General features: G+C 38.4%; 1 protein-coding gene across 3 annotated transcripts in view; it reads left to right on the forward strand.

Moving 5' to 3' along the window:
• PXDNL (peroxidasin like) overlaps positions 1–23,064 on the forward strand; it is a 628,077-nt gene that overhangs the window by 585,723 nt on the left and 19,290 nt on the right. For all 3 annotated transcript variants that reach the window (XM_054692271.1, XM_054692273.1, XM_054692272.1), the window contains 2 exons: positions 11,022–11,156; positions 14,136–14,344. In XM_054692271.1, the coding sequence (XP_054548246.1) occupies positions 11,022–11,156; positions 14,136–14,344 (344 nt within the window). The remainder of the gene's footprint in view (positions 1–11,021; positions 11,157–14,135; positions 14,345–23,064) is intronic.

The raw sequence follows: 23,064 nt of genomic DNA on the forward strand, positions 1-23,064 counted from the left end.
GAACTGTAGCTTCATGTGTCAACTGAAAATCTTCACTAAAAATATACTGAGCAAGAGGAGCAAGTCTCAGAAGAAAACAGGCAATATATTTTCATTTGTGTAAAGGTCAAAAACAGGCAACACAGGTTGTTTAGGGATGTATAAGTGAGTGTAAAACTACAAGGAGAAATAAAAAAATCATTATAAAAAGCATAAGTACAGTGGTTTTCTTTAAGAGCAGTGAAGCATGGCATATAATCAGGGCCTGGGGGGAGCTCTACCATATAACATATGTTCTATGTCTTAACCTGGGTGGAATATAAACTAGTGACTACTTTATATTATTCATCAATAATCCCTATGTTAACACCTGAGATTATTGTAATATATATAGCCTTTACAGATAATATTGCATCCTTAAAGCAGGTTTTTATCATTTTTTAACAAAGATGTAGTTCTTTTTTTTAAAGATTTATTTATTTATGCATACAAGAACTGGAGAACAGGCTAGAGATGTGGGGGTGAGAGGATTCACCAGAGACAGAGCGGGAAACAGAACAGGGGGATGACCGAAATACACTGCTGTGGAGAGCAGAAGGTGGGTCTGGAGAGGTCTGCCGTTCCATGTGGGCTGCTCCCTGGCTGGGGATCGAACTCATGCTACATGGCTGCAGATAGCTTCATAGGTCGTGTCTTAAACCCTTGCACCACCAGGGAGGTCCAAAAAAGGATGTAGTTCTTTCCATACTGCTACTTGAGTCAGAGAAGGGGGATACAACTACTAAGAAAATGACTCTATGTGATGTGCAAGACTTATAGGTCAGAGATCCATTGCATGAATTCACACATCTTACTCATGGATGTCTGGAGTTAGAGAACAAATCCTAAAGCTTTAAAAAGGTGATTCTGAACTGTTTATACTATAGATGGAACTTCATAGGCAATTTTTAGTCATCTACAAGAAAATAGGCTAGTTTGTGGGTTCTAAAACAAAGTCAAGAAAAGCCTTGTCAACAATGAACTAATTTGGATGCTAAACAATTCCTATACTCAACAGTGGACAATTAAGTCTCAGTAAAAACTGGTTCCTTCACTGGGAAATAAAAGGAGTAAGATAATTTTCCTTTCTCTCATTAAAAAAAATGTAAAGTGGGGCTTCCCCTGGTGGTGCAGCGGTTGAGCACTGGGCTGTGAAGATGCCCGCAGCCTCTGCAGCGCTGGTTCGATCCCCAGCCACAGGCGAGGGTCCCACATGGCGTGACAGACCTCCCCTGCCGCACCCGCTGCTCCCCTCAGCAGTGCATTTCTCCAGTCTGCCTGTTCTGTTCCTCGCTCTGGCTCCGGCGAACTCTCTCACCCTCCCGTGCTCCTGACTGTACCCAGTGCTTGTATAAATAAATAAATAAATCTTTTTTTTTTTTTAATATTAAATTTTATTTTTATATTCCCCCATACAATTGCAAACGCCCCATTCTGACCCCAATCCTTCCCCTCCCGCCCCCCACCCCCCAACAAGTGTCTCTGGTTCATAGTTTTTTGTTGATTTTGATTTTCACTTTCTTATATTCATTTTCCTGGTCCCTTATTTAAGTTTTCTAGATTCCTGCTATGAGTGAGACCATCCGGTATTTTTCTTTTTCTTTTTGGCTTATTTCGCTGAGCATGATCCCTTCCAGTGCCATCCATGTTGCTGCAAATTGCATGTGTTTATCTTTTTTGAATGCTGAGTAATATTCCATGGTATATATGTACCACATCTTCTTGATCCAGTCATCTATTTTTGGGCATTTGGGTTGTTTCCAAAGCTTAGCTATTGTAAACAGTGCTGCTATAAACATAGGAGTGCAGGTGCTCTTTGGAATTGATGTTTCTGTGTCCTTTGGGTAAATACCTAGGAGTGGAATTGCTGGATCATATGGAAGCTCTATGTTTAGTAGGTCCAGAAATCTCCACACAGCTCTCCATAGTGGTTGGACCAGTTTGCACTCCCACCAACAGTGCACAAGAGTTCCTTTTTCTCCACATCCTCGCCAACATTTGTTGTTGCTAGTTTTTTTAATATGTGCCATTCTCACTGGTGTGAGATGGTATCTCATGGTAGTTTTGATTTGCATTTCCCTGATTACAAGTGATGTTGAACATTTTTTCATATGTCTGTTGGCCATTTGCATTTCCTCTTCAGAGAAGTTTCTTTTTAGCTCTTCTGCCCATTTTTTGACTGGATTATTTTCTTTGTTGTTGCTGAGTCTCATCAGCTCTTTGCAGATTTTTGTGATCAGTCCTTTATCATTAGTGTTGGGTGCAAAAATGTTCTCCCAGTTGGTGGGGTTTCTCTTTGTTTTTGTTATTGTCTCTTTTGCTGTGCAGAAGCTCTTTAATTTGATGTAGTCCCAGCTGTTTATCTTTCTCTTCACTATCACTGCTTTGGGTGATGTGTCTGTAAAGATGTCTTTGATGTGCAATCCCGTAGTGTTTCGCCTATATTTCCTTCTATGTATTTTATGGTTTCAGGTCTTATGTCTAGTTCTTTAATCCATTTTGAGTTGATTTTTGTGTATGGTGTGAGGTAGTGGTCAAGCTTCATTCTTTTGCATGTAGCGACCCAGTTTTCCCAGCACCATTTATTGAACAAACTTTCTTTGCTCCAATGCATAGTCTTTGCTCCTTTGTCAAAGATTAGTTGACCATAAATCTGTGGGTTTATTTCTGGATTTTCTATTCGATTCCATTGGTCTGTATGTCTGTTCTTGTTCCAATACCATGCAGTTTTGATGATTATGGCTTTGTAGTATAGTTTGAAGTCTGGGAGTGTGATGCCTCCATTTCCTTCTTTTTTTTCAGTAGAGCTTTGGCTATTCGGGGTTTTTGGTGATTCCATATGAATTTCATCAATAATTGTTCTATTTCTTTGAAGAATGCCATTGAGATTTTGATTGGAATAGCATTGAATCTGTATATTGCTTTTGGTAGGATGGCCATTTTAATAATGTTTATTCTTCCAATCCATGAGCAGGGGATGTCTTTCCATTTCTTTGTGTCTTCTTCTATTTCTTTTAACAGTGTTTTATAGTTTTCTTTGTATAGGTCCTTTACCTCTTTTGTTAGATTTATTCCCAAATATTTGATTTTTTTTGTTTCGATAATAAAAGGGGTGGTTTTTTTGATTTCTTCTTCTTCAGATTTATTGTTTGTGTATAGGAAGGCTACTGACTTTTGCGTGTTGATTTTGTATCCTGCCACTTTACTGAATTGATTGATGAGTTGAATTAGTTTTTCTGTGGAGATTTTGGGGTTCTCTATGTATATTATCATATCATCGGCAAATAGTGATAGTTTGACTTCTCCTTTTCCTATTTGGATTCCTTGGATGTCTTTCTCTTGTCTTATTGCTCTGGCTAGGACTTCCAGTATTATATTGAAAAGCAGTGGTGAGAGTGGACATCCTTGTCTTGTTCCAGATCTTAATGGAATTGCTTTCAGCTTTTCACCATTGAGAATGATACTGGCTGTTGGCTTGTCATAGATGGCCTTTATGATGTTGAGGTATGTTCTTGTATCCCAAGAATTTCAAGGGCTTTTATCATGAATGGGTGTTGCACTTTGTCGAAAGCTTTCTCAGCATCTATTGATATTATCATATGGTTTTTATATTTCTTTTTGTTGATGTGTTGGATAACGTTGATTGATTTTCGGATGTTAAACCATCCTTGTGCCCCTGGAATGAATCCAACTTGGTCGTGGTGAATTATCTTATGGATACATTGTTGGATTCTGATAGCTAAAATTTTATTGAGGATTTTTGCATCAGTGTTCATTAGGGAGATTGGCCTATAGTTTTCCTTTTTTGTGTTGTCCTTATTCGGTTTTGGTATTAGTGTAATATTGGCTTCATAGAACGTGTTTGGTATTGTCCCTACCTTCTCAATTTTTTGGAAGAGTTTGTGAAGGATAGGCACTAATTCGTCTCTGAATGTTTGGTAGAATTCATTTGTAAATCCATCAGGTCCTGGGCTTTTGTTTTTGGGGAGGTTTTTAATTACCATTTCAATTTCGCTGCTTGTAATTGGTCTGTTTAGGTGTTCTATTTCTTCTTTATCTAGCTTTGGGTGATTGTAGAGTTGTAGGAATTTGTCCATCTCCTCTAGATTGTTGAACTTGTTTCCATATAACTGTTCATAGTAGTTACTGATTATTCTTTTGATTTCTGCTGTGTCCGTTGTGATTTCTCCTCTTTCATTTATGATTCTGTGTATTTGTGCTTTCTCCCTTTTTTCCTTTGTGAGCCTGGCTAGGGGTTTGTCTATTTTATTATTTTTCAAAGAACCAGCTCTTGGTTTCATTGATCTTTTGGATTGTTTTTTTAGTTTCAATTTCATTTATTTCTGCTTTGGTTTTTATTATTTCTTTTCTTCTACTGGTTCTGGGGTTTTTTTGTTGTTCTTTTTCTAGATCTTTGAGCTTCGAGATTAGGTTGTTTCTTTGAGTTCTTTCTTGTTTTTTGATGTGAGCTTCTATTGCTATATATTTTCCTCTTATTACTGCTTTTGCTGCATCCCATACATTTAGGATATTGGTGTCCTCCTTGTCATTCAATTCAAAGAATTTTTTAATTTCTTCTTTGATCTCCTCGTTAGTCCAGTGGTCTTCCAGTAGTGTGGCTTTTAATCTCCATGAGGTAGGATAGTTCCTTGCCTTCTTTTTATGATTTATTTCTAGTTTGATGCCTTCATGGTCAGAAAAGATGGTTGGTATGATTTCAATCTTGGTGTATCTGTTGATGTTTGTCTTGTGCCCCAGTATGTGATCGATCCTGGAGAATGATCCGTGTGCGCTTGAGAAAAATGTGTACTCCGTTTTTTTTGGGTTTAGTGTTCTATAGATGTCTGTTAAGCCCAAATGCTCTAGGTCCTTATTTAGAGCTTTAGTTTCTTTACTTATTTTTTGTCTTGTTGATCTATCCATTGTTGATAGTGGTGTGTTGAAGTCTCCCACTACATATGTGTTTTCTCTGATGTCTGTTTTCAGAGAGGACAACAGTTGTCTGATATATTTTGGTGCTCTTTCGTTTGGTGAGTATATGTTAATGAGTGTTATTTCTTCGTGAAGTATTGTCCCCTTAATCATAATGTAGTGACCATTGGGGTCTCTTTTTATTTTTTTGAGTTTGAAGTCTGTTTTATCTGATATAAGTATAGCTGTTCCTGCTTTCTTTTTTGGCCCATTTGCTTGTAGGATTGTTTTCCATCCTTTGACTTTGAGCCTATTTTTATCTTTTGTAGCTAAATGTGTTTCCTGGAGACAGCAATAGGTTGGGTTTTGTTTCTTAATCCAGCTGCAACTCTGTGTCTTTTTATTGAAGAGTTTAGTCCATTTACATTTAGAGTTAATATTGATATGTTAGCATCTGTATTTGCCATTATGTTTGTCTTTCCTTTGATTTTATTTATTTATTCTTTTAATAACTTTTTTTTTTTTTTGGTCTTCTTTCGTTGTTATTCGTCCCTCTGAGGTTCTGGCTTTAGGATTCCTTGTAGTATTTTTTGGAGTGGGGGTTTAGTCGCAATGAAATTCCGGAGTTTCTCTTTGTCTGGGAAGGTCCATATACTTTCTTCATGGAGGAAAGAGAGCTTTGCGGGATAGAGTATTCTTGGTTGGCATCTGTTTTCTTGGAGTCTGTTGACTATGTCCCTCCACTCTCTCCTTGGCCGTAGTGTTTCTTCAGAGAAGTCTGATGTCAGCCTGATTGGTTTTCCTTTGAATGTTATCTGTTTCTTCCCTCTTGTCAGCTTCATTATTTTTTCCTTGTCCTGGATTCTTGGGAGCTTTACTATTATGTGTCTTGCTGTGTTTTTCCTTTCGTCGTGGAAGTTTGGTGTTCTTCTTGCTTCTTGTATATCAATTTTCAGCTCCTTCTTCTCATTTGGGAAGTTCTCTTCAATTATATCCATGAATATTTTCTCTGTTCCTACATCTCTCTCCTCTCCTTCTGGAATTCCTATAACTCTTATATTTCCTTTCCTCATGGAGTCAGATAGTTCCCGAAGTCTTTCTTCATTCTTTTTCCTTCGTACTTCTCTTTCCTTTTCTGTTTTGGTTCTTTTTATTTCTGTGTCTTCAAGATTACTTATTCGTTCTTCCATTTCATCTATTCTGCTTTCATTGCTTTTCCCAGAGTTCTTTAGTTCCTCCATTAATTCTTTGATCTCCTGCATTTCTCTTACTTCCCTCTTTAGGGACTCAATTTCCTTCTTCTGATCTATCACTTTTTTAATCATGGCAATTTTAAATTCTCTTTCTGGAAGGCTCAGAAGTTCTTCCAAGTTGCTGTCGTTGCAATCTGGGGAGTGGTTTTCTTTTTGTGGTGTGCTTCTTTCCTGAGGAGTTTTTAGGTTGTGTGTGGTTCTTCTACTCCCTACTGTCTGTTTTCTAATTTGTCGTATGCGTTGGGACACTGTGTTGCTCGGACTGACTGACATCTTGGGTGAACTTCTCCGCTCCCCTCTGGCTCTTCCAGGAGCCATCTCTGTCTTCTGGGGGAGCTTTCTGCTGGTTTTAGGCAGTTTTTACTGAAGAAATGTCCCTGTTCTCAAATGGCGAAGCGGGATGCAGTCCCTGCGCCTCCGGTTTCAGGCACACTCTTCTGCGCCCCGGTCTGCCCGGACGTGGGTGCCTGCTCCCTCTGTGGGCTCAGACTGCTGGTCGGAAGGGGCCTGGCGTGGAATAACTTCCCGGCTGGCCACTGCAGAAGCCTTCTGCCCTTTTCAAGCAGTCTTAAGAAATTTCCTGTTCTATGGGGTGTTAGTGACTTTTTTTTTCCTGGTCACTAGGTGGCGCCAGAGATCTCTCCTATTGTCCTTGGGGGGCTGTTTTTTGTTCCCCCCACCCCGTGGGACAGGGAACAGAGCGGGAATGGTAGGGTACACTTCAACAGCTTTGGGGTGCTGTGTCTGCCTTGTGCCCCACCGTCGTGGAGAACCCACGCCCCGAATTTTCGTGCCCCGGGTCTCAGTTCAAAGCCCTCAGTTCCAGGACGTGGGCTGTAGCCCAGTTCAGTGGCGCGGGAATGGCGCCTTTTGCACCGCTCCCGTGCCTGGGTGCCTGGTTCCTGCTCACTCAGGGAGGGACCTTCACGTCAGTGAGGACCTCCGCGTGTCTCCCCGCAAGCCTAGGTCGTCTCCCCGCAAGCCTAGGTCGCAGGCGCGGGTACCTGGGCAGCCGCGATTCCGGTCTGCACTTGCTTTTCAAGCTCCCCGAGCGCGCCGCTCTCCGCGCCAGCTTACCTGCAGCCCGGGCTGTGTGCGGGTCTCCAGGGGTCTTTGTTCTTCTCTAATGGCGCCCGGAGCCGTTCGCTCACCGCCGCGGTGAATCCTGCAGGGTTCGCCTCAGCTCCTGTTCACGGGGTGTGGTGGCTGCAATAGTTCCTTTCCACTCACAGTCCTGCTTGCTGCGTCGTTTGTTCTTGTTGGTTGTTTTGGTTTGTTGTTTTTCTCCCTCTCTGCCGGTCGGAGAGTGCCGCCTCTGTGGGCGGGGGAGGGGAGCAGGGTTCTGCGCTTCCCTCCCTTCTGGTCCTCTTTTATGGCCACTTTCTTCTTCGGGTAGTTTGGTGGAGTCACCCGTTTATCTTCCGTGTCCCAGTTCTCACTGGGACCTGCCGCTTTTCCTCCCTATTCACTTTTTTTAATGGGAGATCTTACTCGCAGCGTCTCCTCGCCGCCATGTTGCTCCGCCCCCTTCCAAATAAATAAATCTCTTTCTGGACAATATTCTTAATCAAACAAAGATGATTAAGGCTGCAGCCCTCAATTAACTGGTAACCTAAATCCACACGGTGTGACCAGATGAGCTGGAATTCAAATGCAATCAGATGTGCTCCATGTGGCAGTCATGGATGGATCTTGGGATAACTGTGCCACATCTGTGTCACCCAGTCCACGACCAAAAGACAAGCACAGTTTCTTCACGTGTCTCTAGGCTCCACGCGCCTCCTCCAGGTCTCCTGGCTCCATCCTGCTTCCTTCCTTCCTCAGTCTCTTCTCTCTATTGATACTTTTAACATTAGTTCTTCTTACTAGTTCTCAACAGATTTATTATTATGTGTTATATGTTTATCTGCCATTGTTTTGCTTAAAACTCTTTGGCTCTCTTGAATCACAACTTCTGGTTCATTTCCTGGATTAATTGCTTTCAGTGATTGTTTCTTATACAGATTTTCTATGCCATTCTCTTTGTCATTCATTTGGGAATTCCTCTTATCCAGATATTATTTCTCTTTAACTTGTCCTAGAGACTTCCTATACTGTCTCCTTTTTTTAAATTATTTTTTTCTCTACCTTCCTCAATTCCTGTTTCCTCAATATTGTTTTCAAGTTAATTCTCTCCATTGCTTCTGTTTGTCTGATATTAAGACCCTTAATTATATTTTAAAATCAGATATAGTGTTTCTGTTTTAATGATTTATTTATTTATGCATAAAAGAACTGAGAGGTGTGGGGAGTGAGAGGATTCACCAGAGACAGAGTGAGGAACAGAACAGGCAGACTGACTGAAATACATTGCTAAGGGGAGCAGCAGGCATGACAGGAGAGGTCTGCTGCGCCATGTGTGTAGCTCCCTGCCTGGCCAGGGGTCGAACTTGTGTAGCAGAGGCTGCAGACAGCTTCTTAGGTTGCATCTTACCCCCTTGTGCTACCAGGGAGGCCCCAGATACAGTGTTTCTTAACTCCATTATCTATAACTGTAAGTGCCTATATTTTCATAATCTCTATCTTACATCCTTTTATTTTTTAGCTTCAATCAGCATTGCCAGGCCTTGCCCTGAATTCCCCTTTATGCCTTGCTGTATAATTCCACTGAGCCAGGGCTCCTTTCAGGATTTTTTTCTTTTAACATTTTTATTGTGTTTTTCTGTCTTCTCATATTTAATTTTCTGTGGGTTTTAGTTAAGGTAAATGTTCAACTATTATTTTTGTACTTGGAGCAGTTAATGGACTGGTACTGGGTAGGGGTAGTGATTATAAAAGAGGACTGGGACCATTTACATCAGAGGATCACCTCCAGTAGAGCCAGACATTTCAAATTCATTTTGTAAAGTGTTTCAACATTGGGAGGAAGGATAGCAAGTGTTTTAGCGCTCTCACACTGGGATAGATGTTTTCATCTATTTTGGATGTCTCAGGATGGGGTGGGGTGTGGCAGGTGTTTCAAATATCCCAGTGTGGAATTTTTTAGTAGCCTCTTCTTAGGAAGTTCAAATGTCCTGACCTGATTCAAGCTATAGCTATTTTGTGTCATGGGCCTCAGGTTCAAGCCAGTAGTCCTTACGCTGTGCTCTTGCCTCTGGAGTTCTCCAATAATGCTTCCTCCATCAACAAATGCAACAACATTTAACTAAAAAGCTACTACACCATGAGAGAAAATATAACTAAAACAAAGTCTCTCCACTGAATGAGAAAAAAATATTTTCATACCACACAACTGATAAGGGATTGATATCAAATGTTTACAAAGAACTCATACAAAAAGAAAATAAATAACCTAAGTGAGAACTAATAATTCTCCAAAGGAAACATACAAATTTCCAACAGTCACATAAAAAAAAGTTAATCATCAATTATTTTCAGAGAAATGTGAATCAAAACCACAATGGAGTATTATCTCACACCTGTGAGAATGATTCATTTAAAGAGACCAGAAACAATAAATTCCACTCTTGTGGGGACCATAAATTACAAATAGACCTGCCATATGACCCAGGAATCCAACTAATAAGTATCCACGTGAAGAATAAAAAAAAAAAAAACAAAACAACACTAATTTGAGAGCTAACTTTTTATTGTCTATGTGCTTCTGAGAGAACTATTTGGACATCTATGTATACATACATGTAGGTTAAATAATTGTCAGGCTTTTCTGCCCTCCCACCATTAGGATTGATGATGGATCCCTGGGGTCCTGAATGCATGCCTGATGGCAGGCACCTGGAGTGGGTGGCTTTGTGAACCAGCAGAACACCAGAAAAGATCAGGATGGAGAAGTGAAAGAGTAGAACGGACCAGCAGAAGAGAGAGAACAAGACCATGAGAGAACACGAGAGAGCCCAGAAAGAGTGAAGATTTGCCGGGGGCTGGGAGGCATGCCGGCCTGTCTGCCATGTACCTGGTGAAATCCCAATAAAAACCTGCAAAAGCCACTGAGGGCTCCAGACTCCTCCTTCACCTGTCTGCTTGGGCTATAGAAAACCTGCTTACAGGAGGAAGGACACAGAGCAGAATCTCTATGACCCAAGTAGACAGACAAAAGGAGGAGAGAGTCCTGGAGCCCTTGGTGGCTTTTGAAGGCTTTTATTGGGATTTACCAGGTACACAGCAGGCAGAGGTTCTGGGGGGCCGGGAGGCTGGCAGACCTCCCAGCCCCCAGCAAGTCTTCACTCTGGGCTCTCCGGTGTTCTCTGGTGGTCTCTGCTGCTCTGCTTTCTCATGGTTATGCTTCTGCTTCTCTGCTTCTGCTTCTCTGTTTCTTCTCTTGGGTTCTGTTGGTGTCCCCATGTGCCACCCTTAAAAGCCCAGTCTTAGCCCAGGTGAATCTCATCTAGATATGCCCACACCCTACTCCAGGTGCCCGCCATCAGGCATGCATTCAGGACCACAGGGTTCCATCATCTATCCTAATGGCAGGAGGGCAGAAAAGCCTGATGCTTTTACCTTACCCTACACTACCCCTGCAATACCACACACACACACACGTATAGTTATTCCATATATTCCATATCTACTTGTTGGATAATTATAAATGGCAACACAATGACTATCACATGGTTTTGGTGTTAAATGTTCTTGGTTAGGCCACTATTCTGATATGTGTCAGCTGGTGATCCCTATTTTTTTCTATCAATATCAATGCTTTTACCTGTGAAATGGGAATAATAACAATATTTACCTTTCCTTGTTGTGTGCATATAATAAATTAATACTTAGTGGTTTATAAAAATAATCTCTGTCACTTCCAGACCCTAAGTGTGTCATATCTGCATGTTTCTGTTTCAGATTATATGGCACTCCAGACAACATTGATTTCTGGCCTGCCCTAATGGTAGAAGATCTGATCTCTGGAACCCAAGTGGGACCGACACTTATGTGTCTGCTTGTTACACAGTTTCAGCGGCTAAGAGATGGAGACAGGTGATGGATTAACTATTATACTAATCAAAGATAATGAAATTGTTTATTTTTCAATAAATATAGATAGGGCCTCTCCTGGTGGTGCAGGATGTTGAACACCGCACTGTGAAGCTGTCCATAGCCTCTGTAGGGCCACTTCAATCCCAACCAGCCAGGGAGGGTCCCACATGGCGTGGCAGGCCTCTCCTGTTGAGCCCACTGCTCCCCTCAGCAGTGTATTTTGTCATTCTGCCTGTTCTGTTCCCCGCTCTTTCTCTGTTGATTCCTCTCACCATCATGTGCATCTGGGCTGTACCCCAGTTCTTGTATAAATAAATAAATTAATATTTAAAAAAAATAGGTATTATAACATGATAGTGCCATTCCCTATTTTCTATACTTTATATTGAATACAATAAATAATTTTCTTGTAATGATGATACCAAATTGCATTCATATTGTAATTTTTGTAAGGAAGAAAGAAAAGAAACTGTCTAGGCAGGTGGTAGAAGTCAGTGGCTAATAGGATGCAGGAGACTCTCTGCCCTGTGTTTGAATCTGTTCCCTTTTCCATTATAATTGCATTCTAAGCAGCCCCATCTATAAAATCCGTATTAAAATAGTAACTATTGGGCCTTCCCTAGTGGCACAGCGGTTGAATGCTGGTTTGCAAAGCTGCCAGCAGCCTCTGCAGCGCAGGTTCGATCCCCAGCTGCCGGCGAGGGTCCCACATGGTGCGCAGACCTCTCCTGCTGCCCGCTGTTCCCCTCAGCAGTGTATTTCGTCGGTCTGCCTGTTCTATTCCCCAGTCTGGCTCTGGTGAATTCTCTCACCCTCCCACACTTCTGACTGTACCCAGTGCTTGTATAAATAAATAAATAAATCTTTTTAAAAAATAGTAACTGTTGCATAGGATTGTGGCAACTGTAAGTGATGTTGGGAGGATAGGATTTATCAGTTCGTCTGAAACTCCATTCTTCCATTATCACTGAAGAAGATTGTTGACCTGAGACAGAATATCTTACAGAATTTTGTGCTGAGAGTATTTACTAATGGAAAATAATTGCAAAAATCTGTTTGTCCAAAGTGTTTATTGTCAATAAGCTTGTATTTATTAAATTATAGGAGGCAGTTGGTGGAAGAATGCAACTTAGTCATGCATTTTTTTTTAATGTTGAATAAAAGTATAAAAACTAAGAAAATTCAAAACTCTGCAGCCTTCCAGAGTTGGTATGGAATATGGTGTTAGCTCTCTTTTATCACTTGAACCAATTGTATTCCAAATTTGAATTTTCCAAATCATTAATAAAATACAGTTCTAAGAGGCTAAGAGTATTGTGAATTTGGCTGACAATTGAACTTTTTGTATTACAGAAAATTAATACAAAAGACTTTGAAACACTGCCAAGGACTTAGGTGTTTGTTAAAATTTACTAAAGTTTATTCTTTGCTTAAAATATTTCTTCCCAAACTATTTCATATATGAACAGTAAAGAAATAAAATATTTAATTATTTTATTATACATTGGCAAATATTAATAGTATAATATTTTATTTGATGAATTTTTTATAAAATACTTTTAGCACTCTGGATTTTTTGCATCACATACTTTGGCTAACATGTATAATTTATCAATTATAACTTAAGAATAGAGATAATCCAAGCTGAACAAGTTTGAGAAAACTTCATTTTTTGAGTAGGTTGTCTTCCCATGTATATTAGTTTTCTAGGGTTGCCCTAGCAAGGAACTACTGCAGAATGAGTGGCGTAAGTAACATAAACTTACAGTCTCACAGTTCTGGTTGCCAGAAGTCCAAGATCCAGGTCTAGAGGTTTGCTTCCTTCTGAATTCTCATCTTTGCCTTGTAGATGGCCATCTTCTCCCTTTGTCTTCACATGGTCTTCCTTCTGTACCTGGGCCCACATGTGCTTTTCTTATAAGGACACTCATTACATTGGATTATGACCCCCTAATGACATTATTTTTATTTAACTACCTCTTTAAAGATCCTATCTCCACATACAGTTGAATTTTGAGGTATTGCACCTTACGATTTCAATGTATGAGTATATTGGGAAACAATGCATTCCATACTATCATGTGAGTGGCAAGCAGAAACTTCTGCTTCTATCTTAATTTACAATTACATATGTAACTTTAGAAAAAAGCTCTTTGCATAAGGTACTCAAATATTTTTTCAATGAAAACAGGATGAACTTTAATAGTTTTTTAAAATGTATCCTTTCATTTTAAACTGTATGTGTTTATAGCAATTAGTCAATAGATATTATCACTGGTACATATTAAAAATTAAGTGATATTTCCCTTTATTTAAGTATGTCAGTATTAAAGTATTCATATAATTCCTAAGGCCCTAAGGTCAGTGCATGAATTTTAGATTAAGAGTTATGCTTTCCATTTTTTTTATTTTTAAAAGATTTATTTAGTTATGCATACAAGAGCTGGGGTGCAGGCCAGAGGTACGGGTTGGGGTGAGAGGATTCAGAGTGTGGGTAGGGTGGGCAGAGACAGTGTGGGCAGCAGAACAAAGAGATCTGCACTGAAATACACTGCTGAGGGGAGCAGCGGGTGAGCCAGGAACCTTATGATTGAAGCCAGGAACCTTCTGGGTCACCCCCTTGACTGGGGATCGAACTTGTGCTTCAGTGTCTGTGGATAGCTTGTGCTGCGACTTAACTGCTTATGCCACCAGGGAGGCCCCTTTCCTTTTTTTTTTTTTTTTTAAAGAAAAAAACTGGAGTTTTACTGTGAATCATATTCTAAAACATGAACAGAAATTGATAGTTTGAAAGCATTGCATTTAAGAATTTTAAAAATACTGGAGGCAGTTCAAGGTATCCTCAGTTGGAGGGTAAGTGTAATCCTTGACATATGCCTCTTTTTATTCAGCATCCCTGCTCATTATGACTGCTCTGCCTGCTGCCCAGTGAACAGTCTGCAGACCCGACACATTGTACTTTTCTTTTTTGTTCATCAGGTTCTGGTATGAAAACCCTGGAGTGTTTACCCCTGAACAACTCACTCAACTGAAACAGGTATCATTGGGCCGTGTGCTTTGTGACAATGGTGACAACATTCAGCAAATCCAGGAGGATGTCTTCCTGAGGGCAGAATATCCACAGGGGTATGTGAGCTGCACAGAGATACCAAAGGTCAACTTGCGAGTGTGGCAAGACTGCTGTGAAGGTCAGTAATAGCATCACTAACTGGGTCCAGATTTACTGATATGTGTGTGTGTGTGTGTATTTTATTTCCAGTGTCAAAAGTTATGCTATCTAAGTAAAGAAAATAACATAAAAACTTCCGTACCTATTTGGATATCACGTTGAGTTGATAGAAATGATGACAGGAAGGAAGAAAATTATTTTTCTAACCTCTTTTCATTCACACCAGCTTATTAAAAGTGGTGAGGGGGCCTCCCCGATGGCGCAGTGGTTGAGTGCTGGGTTGCGAAGCTGCCCACAGCCTCTGCAGCGCCGGTTTGATCCCCGGCTGCTCCCTGGCCACCAGAGGAGGGTCCCACATGGTGCGCAGACCTCTCCTGCCGCCCGCTGCTCCCCTCAGCAGTGTGCTTTGGTCCTTCTGTCTGCTCTGCTCCCCGCTCTGGCTCTGGTGAATTCTCTCACCTTCCCGCGCTTCTGACTGTACCCAGTGCTTATATAAATAATAAATAAATAAATCTTTAAAAAAAATAGAGTGGTGAGGGGTTTCATTCTTACTGTGGCTCAAATAGCTATACTGAAGATCAAGCTATATTCATTTGGTGCATGATGTATATATTTCCTGGGGGTCAGTTGACCAAAGACAAGAGAAAAAATATCATAGTAAATCTGCTAGCCTAGACTATTAATTCTCCATAAAATGTAGCCATATTCATTGAAAATTGGGGGAGTTATGATAGAGGTAGAAGAAGAACTTTCTTTAGTCAAATAACATCTACCGAATCACTTATAATGAATGAAAATCTACCTAAGGTATTCCATAAACATCTACTGATCGTCAATACCCCTTAAGAAATGTGGTTCTATCCCTTTTAATAGATGAGAAAAGTTATAAAATATAATTCAATCATGAAACAGAACTTAATCTGTAAGTGAAAACAAAGTTTTTATTTAGATTCTTTAGGGGATTGCAATTCTTGGGAAACCCCTCCTTTTTTAAAGATTTATTTTATTTATGCATACAAGAACTGGGGTACAGGCCAGAGGTGTGGGAGTTGAGAGTATTCACCAGAGACAGAGCAGGGAACAGAACAGTCAGATTGACTGAAATACACTGCTGAAGGGAGCAGCGGTTAAGACAGGAGAGGTCTGCTACTCCATGTGGGTTGCTCCCTGGCCGGGGATCGAACTCATGCTGCAGTGGCTGCGGACAGCTTCAGGGAGGCCCCTGAGAAACCCCTCTTGGGCAAGACTGTGTGAGTACTCCCATATGGGGAAAATTACAGAGTTTATATAGTCAGAAGTGCCTCCTACCTGTGGGTCAATACGATTATTTAAAAGCATAAAAATTGTGCAAACAGGGGATGTCTTCATTTCAGTTCAATGTAGATTGTTCTCTTTGAAGCAAAAATTGGGTAGTGTTTGTCAGTGTCTACAGGTAGGCTCATATCCTCTTTCCAAGCTCCCCAAATGCTGGGGGTCAGGAAGCTGGTTAACTGTGGGTGATGTAAGTGGTTTTAAATCCAGGTTACTGAGTAGTCTAACCTGATAGATATCCAAAAGTTATAGTCTCCTAATGGCTCCCAATTCCATGTTGGATATTCCATTTATAAATTTTAATTCCATTTTTCTTAGTCATGGTCATAAAAGTAAGGCTCAAGAATATTAGATGACTGGAATAAGTGATGAACCTGGAACCAGGGAAAAGATGTATTGTCTGCTATCATCTAGAACTTAACTACTGGCCTGATGATTCTGAGCATAGTGATGCTCTTACATGTGAGCATATAGCTGTCACAGGCAACATGGTTTTGTTGCTCTGATGCTTTGCTAATACAGGAGCCACTGTGGTCACATGCATTTCCAATATATGGAAAACCTGCAGCCTCTTCTGACAGCAGGTGCATAGTGCAGAAACAGTGAGGTATTCAATGAGGGCACCTCCCTCTCCTGCCCATCCTTTATGTCCATTGCTCCAATGTTCTATGCAATTTGGACTTCTCAGGACCAGGATGAGTGATTGTCTCTTGTTGTGAGCAATATTTACTATGCAATATGTAATGCAAATATTTAACAGGCCAGGGGGAAGAATACTCCTTAATGGTGTCTCAAAAATATTTGGAAACTCATTAGCCAATAGTAAACATCTATTTTCTATCTGGATAGAAATATGTTCAAGTTCAAGAATACTAATGGTTACTCAAAAAATATTTGGAAATTCATTAGCCAATAATAAACATCTACTTTCTATCTGGATAGAAATATTGAGTATCCTGTTTTGTGGTTTTGTCATTCCCAAAATTTCTTGTGCACATGGCAGCACACTTCTTTTCACACAAAAAGGCTCAGATCATTTCAAGCAAAAAATCACCTAAACATATAAACATGATGTATATAGTTTTAGTCATAATAAAGGGAATCTGAAATTATTTATAAATTATATTATAATAGATATATATATAATTTATAAATAATTTATAATAAGTATCACTGGATATGGATGCAAGATTTAATTCTCCTTATACTTTCTGAATAACAAGCATGATATTTTTCAGAAGAACAAACTAAAAGATATTCTCAAAAGGAGGAACTTTAGGGCCTCCCCAGTGGCGCAGCGGTTGAGCGCTGGGTTACAAAGCTGCCCATAGCCTCTGTAGCACTGGTTCGATCCCTGGCCGCCAGGTTAGGGTCCCACATGACATGCAGACCTCTCCTGCCACCTGCTGCTCCCCTCAGCAGTGTATTTCATCAGTCTGCCTGTTCTGCTCCCTATTCTGGTTCTGGCTCTGGTGAATTCTCTCACCCTCCCCCGCTTCTGACTGTACCCCAGTGCTTGTATAAATAAATAAATAAAACTTTTTAAAAAAGAGGAACTTTAAATAAAGATATCTGCTAAATATTTGAAAGGGGGCTACTTATTTATGTCATGGATTTCTTACTCTTCCCAATTAACACCAGCATCACTGTATCTAAATTGCAGACCAATTAAATCACTCAGATTATGCTGTATTGTATAGTTTGTATAGTTTTGTATTGTATACAATACATTAAGAGTATTGTTTTGTATATTGTATAATTTTGTATTGTATAGTTTTGTATTGTATACAATTCACTCAGAGTATTGTATGGTTTCAGGTAGGTCATAGGTTTAAATGGTCTGAAATAATAGTCTAGAAGTGTTGGTATCCCTCATATTATGTCCATCCCCAAGTCCCAAAGTTGTTAAGTTTTTTCCTGGAAAAAAGAGGGTTATATTAAAGGACCTAGAAATTATTATTGATATCTTTACCAGTACACCATGTTACTCATGTTTTCATTCCCATTGAAGAATGCTTCACTGTCCTTTCTAATCTTAATTTCATGTAAAACAAATAAAATAATGATCCTTATGTTACTTAATTGTTTTAATTGACATTACCTTAAAGGAAAATATAGAGTGCTGTTTGGGATTGAAATGACCACTCTAGTCATTTATCTTTATTACAAGATAAGTATTACTAAACTGACTTTCAACTCTATAGATTACTTTTAGAGACTTTTTTTTTTCAGTGAGTCTATTTATTCAGTTTCATTTTCATGAATTAGCTTATTGGTCAATACTGATTATCAGCAAGTTCAAAATTTGAATTTAAGTGCAATAAAAAATACTTCAAAAGCCCCTTTTCTAAATGTGTAAATATATTGAAATTACTCTAAATAGTTTGAAAGTACTAAAATGTAAATGTAATTAGTTTAGACAACTATACCTTATTATATTTTGTACTTGGAAGGTATAAGATGCAAAATATGGACATGGACTTGTCTGTCAGAGAGTTGTGTGGGTGGTGAAACTGTGGTGTTATATATCGGAGGCATCCAGGAACAGCAGGGAAGGGGTTAGAATGGGGAGAAGAGCACAATGAACTATGGTGGAAGACTATGGGTGCTTTGGTGGTGGGAAAGCGAGGTGACTACACCTGAAGGAGAAATCCTATGCTGTCAAAAATTAACAAGGATGTGAAACAATGGTACTTCATTTAAAGAAATAGAAATAAAGTAGATTTTATCTTCATTATTCATATTATTTATCACTTTCTAAGAAGAACTTTATTTTCTACTTCTAACCCATTAATTTCATAACTCTTTCAAATTTCTCTAAAATACCATGTTGATTTTTCTTTTTGACATTTTGTTGTCAATTTATGTTTGCTTCATACCTTGTGTAAATTTCCACATATCATCTCATAGCTCTATAATTAATCTTTTTTAAATTAAATTAGTTTATTTTCTTAAATTGTTGTTAATTTTTGGACAGTATTTGATTTCTCCCCTCAGGTTAGTCCCTGTTCTCCCACCACCATACCACCTGTGATCTATCTCCACCTTTGTGTTCTTCCCTCTTCCGTTTTGACCTCTCAACTTACCCCCCACCTCCTATAGGCTTCAGATCTATAGTCAGTTTGCAAGTTTTGTCTTTTTTCCAAACCTTCATTTGGTTTCTCTATATTCCACATATAAGTGAAACCATCCAATATTAATATTTTCCCTTTTCATTTATTTCATTTAGCATAATCCCTTCCAGCTTCATCCATGTTACTGCAAACAACATACGGTTATTTGATTACTGAGTAGTATTCTATTGTGTATATATACCACATCTTATTTTTTTTTAAGATTTATTTATTATGCATACAAGAGCTGGGGTGCAGGCCAGAGGTGTGGGGGGTGAGAGGAATCACCAGAGACAGAGTGGAGAACAGAACAGGCAGATTGACTAAAATACACTGCTGAGGGGAGCAGTGGTCGAGTTAGGAGAGGTCTGCCTCGCCATGTGGGTTGCTCTCTGGCCAGCTGGGGATTGAACTCATGCTACAGAGGGTGTGGACAGCTTCATGTGTTGTGTCTTAACCCCTTGCACCCCCAGGGAGGTGCCTATACTGCATCGTCTTGATCCATTCATCTATTTGGGGGTATTTGGGTTGTTTCTATCACTTATTAGGGAAATGCAAATCGAAACCACTATGAGATGTGCCACCTCACACTTGTGAGAATGGCCCATATTGAGAAAAAAAAAAAACAACAAAAACAAACTAGAAATGATAATTGCTGGGAAGGATGTGGTGAAAAAGGAATCCTCTTACACTTCTGGTAGGAATATAAACAAATACAGTCACTATGAAAATCTGTGGCCATCACTTAAAACACTAAATATGGAATTAAATATGACCCAGTGATTCCACTCCTAGGAATCTACCCAAAGAACATAAAGACACTAATTCAAAAGGAAACCTGCACCCCTATGCTTATTGGAACACTATTTACAATAATTGACATTTTTAATTTATGCTTTATATTTAACAGGTATATTTGTATATGCCAAAATTTATGCAACTGCATTTTATATGCTTATATTTTCATGTTAGAGTCTTACAGAATTCTGAAAGTAAAGTTGCTGAGATAAGGGATACATTAAAGACTTGGATGTGAGATCTGAAACTATAAAATGCATAGAAGAAAACATGAGCAAAACACTAAAATACTCCACAACATTCACTTCATGGGTGTCTTTAAAGATATGACTCCAACGCCAAGGGAAACAAAATACTACTGGACGTCATGGAGTGTTTTACCTGTATTTTCTTAAAAGTATTTTAAGGTTTCCAATCTTACATAAAAGCCTTTAATCCATTTGATTTAATTTTTGTATATGGTGTGAGATAGAGGTCTAGTTTCTTTGTATGTGGCAGTCCAGTTTCACAACACTATATTTTTAAGAGACTTTTCTTCCTCCATTTTCTTCCTCCACTGTTGGCTCCTTAATTATGAAGTATGCATATGTGTGTGATAATTTCTGGGCTCTCAATTCTATTCTACATCATTGGTCTATGTGTTTATTTTTAGCCTAGTGCCACACTGTTTGAATTACTATAGCTGTGTAATATAGCTTATAGTTTGTAAGTATGATATTACCATTCTTATTTTTCTAAGATTTATTTATTTATGCATATAAGACCTGTGGTCTAGTCCAGAGGTGTGGGGGGGGGGTGAGAAGATTCACCAGAGACAGAATGGGGAATAGAACAAGCAAACTGACTGAAATACACTGCTGAGGAGAGAGTGGATGAGACAGGAGGGGGTCTGCTGTGCCATGTGGGCTGGCTCCCTGGATGGGGATTGAACTCATGCCACAGTAGCTAGTGATAGCTTGACAGTGCTTGCTGAGACTTTAATCCTGTACCACCAGTGAGGCCCTCTTCTTTTTGTTAGGACTGATTTGACAATTGAACTAAGATCAAATTGATCATGTTAGATTTCTATTTGGTTGTTTTTTCCCTTGTGGAAAAATATAAGGTATGCTTTCTCTTTTGAAGATAATTATATTTTTTCCATGTCTTCATTTTCATAAATAACCAACCTCCAAATTATCCATGTCTTTTGTGTTGCATGATTTAGAGTTGCTTCACTATTCTGACTTTAATAAAATATTTACTAATGTGCGATGTACAAAAATGAGTATATATTGGATATTGAAATACTGTCCAATCTGACATAGTCCCTTAATAACCAAATATTAGTCCATAAGCCTTTTCTTTTAACAAAAAATCACACTATAGTGTCCAACATTTCAAGGAATCTTTATTCCTAGATACCTCTTTTATTCCTCTTTGGTATTGCCAACTTCTTGCTTTTCTTTCATGGCTTTATTTCACTGTCCAAATGCTATATATTGATGCATTATTTAAAATGTCTTCTATACTGACTCATGAACAAGCTATATCTAAAAGTGTATAAAGTAATATATTCAATACATCTAAAGATAATTGGATGTCATTCAGTAGGATAATTTCCTTCAAAGACCAGTTCAATGTATTTCTTTTTCATTTATTTGTCTTTCCACCAGCAGTGCACTACAAGTCAGTTCAGAAAGCCTTTAATTTGCACCAGTACCACTAGCAGCATTGCCACAGAAGGCAGGGAAATGGCAGAGGCAAGTTGGGAGCTATATACAGATTCTGGATATAAACTTGCAAGAATGAGATGTGTGCCATGGTATGAATTATATAGGAGATAGCTAGAATATAAGTTAGTATTTTTTAGCACACTGAAATGATTAATACTGATCAGATACAGAATGACTATTATTACTTAAGTCAGGGGAAGTTCTAGTCAAAGATCACTTTCCTTTTATCCATGAGGAGGTCTCCATTTTTCTGAATACATGAGGAAGTGCTACTCAGTCAATAATATTCCATATAATCTGAAAACAACATACAAGTTGGCACAGTACATATAAAAACATTTAATCTACTTTGGATTCACTTAAATCACGAAATGAGTTAATTGTTTGATTTGGAGTTACTTTTTTTTAATCCAGCAGAAAAATAATAAGTCAGTGCCACAGGTATGTGCTAAGCCAGTAAGATTTTACAGAAAACAGAAAGAGAAGCATAAGGACCAAAGAGAAGTTGAGAACAGAGCCTTCTAAGTAGCAAATGTTCAAAGTGTTGATTTTATTTATTGACTGATATTAATTTTATGAAAGGAGTACAGGGCAAACTCACAAGAGAAATCCTAAATTTGTAATCATAAAATGATTCTAGCAAGCAAGCTTAGAAATGATGAAATCAATGGACAGTGTAAGAAAGTTAAGAATCTTATTCTATCAACATGTAAGGTAATGCTACATTTCTTAAATTTTCATTGACATTTAATCTTTTGTATCTCTGAACATAATTTATTAAATACAAAGTATCTCACATCATATTTTGGTGTTCTTTACCCTCCTTGTTTTTATATAATAGGTTTTCAAATCTGGAAGTGACCTGAAAGATTAATTCATTAAAAAGTTTTTAAGATTAAAAGGCAAAAATTGAAAATGTCTAACTAACTTACTCGTAGGCAATTATTAGCTGGGTTATGGAAAGAATTTGATTTCCCTATTCCAGTTACTGTTTTTCCTTATCCTATCATGTAATCTCACAAATAGTTTTCTCCCCTCTGCTCCCTGACATTCTAAAATTCCCACCATTGTTCTTTTACCTGTAGAAAATATAAAAACCCTTCTGTTGCTATAGGAACTTCCTTTTTAGAATCCTATGCTAAAAAATTATAAATGCAACACACTTGACATTTTAACATCAACATTTAGGATAATTTTCAGTAACCTCTAATCAATTTATCAAGTTTTTGCATAATACTATAGACATTACAGATACAAATAAATAATATTTACAAGTCCTTATTACCAATCTACTTATTTCCACAAACTCTATATTTGACACATACATTTATGCTATAAATCAAAAAAATCAAATTCTACTGATAAAATTGATTTTATGTAGAGCATAAAACATTCCTTGACTATTAAACAGAAAATGATTTTCTTTCCATTCTTTATAAAAATGAAAATATAACACCTTAGGCCGGTGGTACATTTCCTAAGACATATCACCTGACTAAAAAAAGAAACTACTTTAAAATAAAACAGTTTCACAAAGAACCAACAAATACATATTCCCTACCTTTCTACTTGGATTTATGGAACCATCTGGTCTTACAATTTACAGCTGCATACTTCACGTTAAGTTCATATTTAATGTCAAGTAATTTTTATACAGTATATTATATATTCTAATGTAAATATATTTTTGTTTACTCATGACTTTCTGTGAAATAAATTGTGCTTCTGTTTGCAAACTATTGAAAGTTTAATTTCTTCCATAAGATACTAATTTTATTACCATAATATTTCATTATATTATGGAT

The sequence above is a fragment of the Talpa occidentalis genome, unplaced genomic scaffold (genome assembly GCF_014898055.3).
Source record: "Talpa occidentalis isolate TD23 unplaced genomic scaffold, MPIMG_talOcc4v2.1, whole genome shotgun sequence".
NCBI lineage: Eukaryota > Metazoa > Chordata > Mammalia > Eulipotyphla > Talpidae > Talpa > Talpa occidentalis.